The 6,503-nt window shown below is 39.5% G+C and overlaps 1 protein-coding gene across 11 annotated transcripts in view; it reads right to left on the reverse strand.

Moving 5' to 3' along the window:
- The window catches only part of ubr5 (ubiquitin protein ligase E3 component n-recognin 5), a 57,203-nt gene extending 56,014 nt beyond the window's left edge, over positions 1-1,189 (reverse strand). For all 11 annotated transcript variants that reach the window (XM_088410372.1, XM_088410373.1, XM_088410363.1 and 8 more), the window contains exon 1: positions 969-1,189. In XM_088410372.1, coding sequence (XP_088266498.1) covers positions 969-1,030 — 62 coding nt within the window. In that variant the 5' untranslated portion in view covers positions 1,031-1,189. The remainder of the gene's footprint in view (positions 1-968) is intronic.
- Between the last annotated feature and the right edge of the window lie 5,314 nt (positions 1,190-6,503).

Genomic DNA, 6,503 nt, shown 5'->3' on the forward strand with positions numbered 1-6,503 from the left:
TCTCATTGGATTACACTGATCACTTTTTCATCAACAAAAAATCTATATGCTACGATCTTAATACAAAATGTATTCTAGGGACACCGTCCATAAGAACTATGATGCGATTTCCTGGAATATCTAGTGCAGTTTAATTTACTGTCATTAAATGAACCTCTGGTTAGTCTAGCCAGCCCAGAAAACAAGTGTCACGAGTTAGTATGCAAAGATTCACGTATAGAACAAAAATAATGTAAAATATTCTCTTGGGTCTTAATCGACTAGCGTAAAATGACTTTGCTAACACACAATAAGCATTTGTTTTCTCTTTAAACAACGGCCAATCATAAACCAAAATCACAGCCGCTAAGATTGTAAGCGATCAGTCCTCCATACGTCAAGGAAACCTCATGAGATCCAAATGTATCGAGCTGACAAAAAGCATGAAGCTTACTAGCATTAGCCTTGCGCTAACTAGCCTAACGTTAGCTTCTTCATTGATGTGGAATATCGACAAGACACGCACAATACAAATCTCGTGACAAGAACAAATGTTTCGGGGTAATGCGGATGGAAAGCTTGTGTGTTCTAGAAAACGACGTGTTTTCCTATCTTTATTTCTCTCTTTGGAGCCCATCCCCCAACCCGCATTGTCTATCTCAACTTTGACTGTGAGCCAATCCTTCCAAAGATGCAGGCAGCTAGCGTTAGCCTTTCCCGTGCTAGCCAGCGTAAGGTAAAAGCCACGGGTTAGCAGCAGCTGGCGGCGGACCGAGCGCCTGTATGGATAGCAAAAAAAGCTAAAGCGGATTGTTCAAGACACCGGGCCTAGTCTCGCCGCTCCGGTAATGGGCCACTTTATTTGGTTAAGGGATAACTGACGCGCATGACAGCGCCAGCGTCGTTTGCAAACTGAACCACTAACACGATTTGATACCAGCTAGAGAAAAAGACGATTACAATTATTTTCCACGGCCACGGCAAAATACCTGTCATTGAGCTGATCCTCAGTCCCCGGCAACGGGTGAACCACGAAGTGTATAGATGTCATGGGGGCAATCCGTAATCACATCCAGGTGTGCGAAAGATGCGGAAGTTGTTGTTAATACGACTACTGTATATTTTCGGATTCATATGAATCGTTTGATGGTTTAGAAAACTCGAGTTTAGAGCCCAGCCTCCTCACCCACATGCCGCCATCTTAACTCGAGCAAGCTTCTTGTGTGTGCGCGAGCGCGCGCGTGTGTGTGTGTTGATTAGAGAACATGCACGCGCTCTGCTGGTTGGAGCGCGAGCACAAAACAGGAAACGTGTAAACGCCGCTGTCAATAGTATTGGCCTCAGAAATAAATCCCTTCAAAATTTCACTTTCAAGAATACAGGTGTCTTTATGCCTTCTTTTCATGCAGCAAATTTTCCCATAAGCTTGTCCTTAGTAGGCTGTTTGCGAAGAGAAAAGCTACACCCTGGTTTGGTGCTGTTAAATTAACACTACTAGTCGGGTCAAATTTAAATCTTCCTGCCATTTTGATGTTCATCCCTCCATCCCTACCTTGACGCAGGGTCGCAGGAGTGCTGTCTTCGTACAGTAGCAGGGCACATAAAGACGAGCAACTACTTACACTCACAAACACAACTAATGGCAATTTATAGAGTCCAGCACAGTAATTCCTCATTTTTAGCGGTTAATGGGGACCTGAATCCTCCCTTCGAAAAGTGAAACCCGCGAAGTACCCAAATTTATTTATAATTAAATGGTGTTTCAAGTGTAAACTCTTCAGTGTTATCATGTTTGATCATGTACAGATCTGACTTTTAAGTCAACGTCCAGGCTGCTGCTAATATGACTGCAGCTGCACGAGATTTCAAAGGAAAGGGCTCACTGTTCACTTACTGTACAGTGTATAAGGTTTAATCATTTAAGACTAAAGTAAATATGTGTACTGCAGTAGTTCCGCGACCAAGGAGGGCCCATGGCAAGTGCATTCATAGTTACCTCGTCTGTCTGGCATGCAAGAAACCCTCACAACGTGTCACAGTACAGTATAGTTTTTTTTAGCTTTTTTTTTCCCACCCTAAAAAAATCTGTGAAGTAACGAGGAATGACTTCGTATCTGTCATTCATGTTTTTTGGAATAAGGGAGAAGTACCCAGACAAAACCCACACGGGCATGGGGAGAACATGCAAACTCCACACAGGAAGGTCGGAGCCTGAAATGAATCCACAGCCTATGCACTGTGAGGCTCATGTGTTAACCACTCTTCCACTGTGCCACATCACAGTAATGAAGCTATAATTCTGCTGTAAAGTGCAACAAAGTTTGTGTACACTGAAGTTGTTTTGTTTATATGCCAATTAAAATGGATTTTAGATGTAGAATCCATCCATTCTCTGTACCACTTATCCTCATTTGGTGCGCTGGAGCCTAACCCCACTGACTTGAGAGCGGCGGGGTACAGCCTGTAATGCTTGCTGGCGAAGCAATAGCGCAAATATAGACAAACAGTCATCACATTTACATACCTACCTTGCTTTGTTTTGTGACAGGGGAAAAAAATCGGAGTACCCTGAGAAAACACATGCTCGCGCAGGTTGAACAAGCAAAGTCCACAGCCCAGATTTGAACCCACTGTCAATCAACTCAGATGTAGATGTGATAACCACTCATCCAATCAACCAATCAATCATCAATTATTTTAGATAAAATCAAGGAAAGTGTTGGGTAAAATAAACGTTTGACCTATATGTCATAAATGTGTGTATTTTTTAGTTGGCAGTAGTTACAATGTGAGCAATGTTCCTATCAGCCCCACTGTTGGCCAGGTCTCTAAAACATTTACAGTAGATGATGGTCTTTGGAAGGTCAAACTGGAATGTTGAAAGTGAGAGTAAATAAGCATAATAATTACATATTAAATATGAGGAATCTAACTCATTAGATTAAGTCAGAGGTTGAAGAGTGTGTCTTGACATCTGTATTTTCAAATAAGTACAGTATCAGCAGTGTACCTAACGTAACATTTCATTCGAATTTTGACTAAGGATTAATCAACCCTCTATTAGTGTCGTGTCATCATCATCATTATGCATCAACGTGGGAGGAAACACACGGGCGCGAGGAGAAGATGCAAACTCCAAATTTGAGGCCCGGAATCGAATCCAAGACCTCCGAATGTGAAGCGAACGTGCTAACCTGCCCATCCACCGTGCGGTCTTCTTTATATGACAACAAATGGCAAAAAAAATAGAATTCCTTGAAAGGTACTGATGCAAATCTATGGTTAATGCAGCTTTTATTGTATGCTGTCATTATTTGGCCATTATGCCTTATTGACGGCAAATCTACAGGTAGCAAACTTTTTCTGTACCTGTTTTTCTATCGGGCTGTCTGACTGTCTGCCTGCTGTTTTCTTGCCTTTCTGTTTGCACCAGCAGATGGCAGACATTACCTTCAAGTGTGTCGACACATTGGACATTTTTGTCCTAAGCGTGTTTGAGGGTGTGAATGTTTGTTTGTCTTTGTGTGCCCGGCAATTGGCTGGCAATCAGTTCAGGGTGTACCTCGCCTACTGCCCTAAAACAGCTGGGATAGTCTCCAGCATGCCCGTCACCCTCATGAGGGTAAATTGTTAAGACAGTGGCTGGATGCATGGCTGAATAGATTGATGGAAGTTGCAAAAATGCTTTGGCACATCCAAGTAAATCTTTATGATGATCGCAAACTGTCATTCACATTAACTGTTATGAGCTATTTCAGAAAAGTGGTTGATTATTGGTCGATCTAATGCTTCACACAGCTCTTCTGTTAGAAAAAAAAGCTTTGCCTGAGAAAGATGCTTAATGGAAATGTATAGAAATATGTCATACAGTATGACAACTTTTTTAACCTTTTTGCAAAGAGATTAAATGCTGAAAGGGATAGTGTGTTAGAGTTAGGGAGTTTTTCATTACGGACAACAGGAGGTGCTGCAGGTGCTGCATTTACCATTGTCTATACTAGCTATAACAAACATGGCCGCCTCTGGAGAAGTGCCACCCTGCATGTAATATAATTTCATGACTAGACTTATGAGGATTTTTAAAACATACTGTTGGTCTTTACAAACATTATTTTTCAAGTTTTTGAAATGTACAATCAGTTGATGTATTCCTTTTGAATGAAAATCTTACACACTGTCCCTGTAACTAATGCCAAAATGTTGCGAGGTGAGAAAAAAAATCATCAAATCATAATTGTCTGTGAAGACAAAATGTAATAATACAGATGGTTGTGCGAAAGTATATAATCATTCCATCGTATAATCATTGGTCTCAACACAATTGATCACATTTCTTTGATGAGAAGTGCAAGGAAAAGAAGATCCTGGTTGTCTGGACGAAAATTTCATGTTTTGGTATAGCTCCGCTGGTCTGAGGGAGTGAGGCAAGGAGTATGGTCCCTGCAAGTCACACAAATACCGAGGTGACAAAACATGATGACATTTAGAAGCAAAAATAATCATTTTAAAATCAATATAAAGGTGCACAGGGAGCCAGTGGAACAGAATGAGAATGAAAGATTGGAGAGTAATATGGTCAAATTAAAGCGATCCATTTTGTTCTGGTACCATAGTTTTGTCTGTACCCGAGCCAATTTTGTCCCACGTGCCAAAAACATGCATTTTAAGTCAATTGAAGACTAATATCTAACTGTTGGGATTGTGAGTGCGAATGGTTGTTCATCATCTTGTCACTCAAAAGAAGCCTAATGAAGATAATGCGGAAAAAAATGGATGTTTGTAGACGTTATATGCATATATTCATCTGTTATTAGACATGATAGAATCACGACTTTGGTTTGTATTTGGACTGATTTTCAGAAAGGGGACTGCATCAAAATGTTGGTGTTAATGGCTTAAACAGGGCTAAGCTTTTTTTCTAAATCAGAAGAGTCATGGAGTCTCCGTGCTAGATGAGTCTTTTCAATTTTCCTAGGAAGAAAATGGAACATTTCAGATTGCTCAACTATCTGAATACAGTAATTAATGAAAATAGCTTGCTCCTCATTAAAGTAACGATGAAAATAAAATAATGTCCTAATAAATGATTTCAATATGTATTTGTGTGTACTTGTGGATAAGATGAAAGAAATAGGCATGCAGCTTTTGCTTTTGAGGAAAACCTTTAGTGCCAGACAGTTTGTGTGTGTTTCTCCATTGTGCCCATGTAGCCGGCCTGTTGTTCTTGTTCTTTGTGTTTTGCTGGAGGGTCTACTCTAGAGTCTAGACTCTAGACAGTTATACTTATCTAATCCTTAGGCATGCCCAAGATCCATCCTGTGTGATCTGACCCAAACAATGTTGAATTTGCTAGTTTTTCCAAACAGATGGCACATGTTGATGGAAGTGATGGAATAACTAGAGGCAAATCATGTTGGAACTGTCTTAAATCTATCTATCTATCTATCTATCTATCTATCTATCTATCTATCTATCTATCTATCTATCTATCTATCTATCTATCTATCTATCTATCTATCTATCTATCTATCTATCTATCTATCTATCTATCTATCCATCCATCCATCCATCCATCCATCCATCCATCCATCCATCCATCCATCCATCCATCCATCCATCCATCCATCCATCCATCCATCTATCTATCTATCTATCTATCTATCTATCTATCTTATATATATATATATATATATATATATATATATATATATATATATATATATGTACAATATACTGTATATATATCAGTTCCATTTCATATCCATTTCCCAGTCTGTCAAGCGTAATAATAAACTTCTGACTTCTGTCATTGTTGATTGGAATCCCAGCATTGTGTGGTTTGCTTGGTTTCCTAATGCCTCAATGGTCTTACTCCCAAATTCTCCAATAATTTGCATTGTTAAGTTCACTGAGGAGTAAAATTTACTCCTTTATGAAGTTAACCGATCACCAATAATTTACTATAACTTATTGTTAACACCCATCGTACCTATGGGCACAAGGTTGCCCTCCAAGTACATGAATAACTCATGGATCAGCTCAAATAATAGTTCACAGGTGTTTATAACATTTTTATTCTGTTGAATTTTTCAAAATGTAAACACCAGGTGAGATTATATAAAGTGCTGCATACTATTGACGCTTTCTACATTGTGAAGAAATCTGTAACATGATCAATTTCTTCCCATTAGTCTATACCATACACTATTTCCTGAAAAGTAACGAGATTTTTTCTTGTATCAAACATGTTACTTACATTAACCAGCCTACCTGCAGATTCCGTTTTCGATGATGCTAAATCTAAACTGTGCCAAAGTGTAAATGTGATTATATCATCTACAAAGTATGTGCTCTGTAAATGGCCTGTATCCAGACCAAACCAGGTGTGCATCCTTTATCCACAATCTACTCAGTTCATCTGTAATCCCGAGAGCAACAAATGTTAGAAAATGGATACTGTTGATTCCCTTATCAATGTGTCCATGCGGTTAACTGTGATGCTGAGCTAGTTTTTCAGGCGACTG

This window comes from Hippichthys cyanospilos, chromosome 3, assembly GCF_059441005.1.
Source record: "Hippichthys cyanospilos isolate Australia breed blue-spotted pipefish chromosome 3, RoL_Hcya_1.0, whole genome shotgun sequence".
Taxonomy (NCBI): Eukaryota; Metazoa; Chordata; class Actinopteri; order Syngnathiformes; family Syngnathidae; genus Hippichthys; species Hippichthys cyanospilos.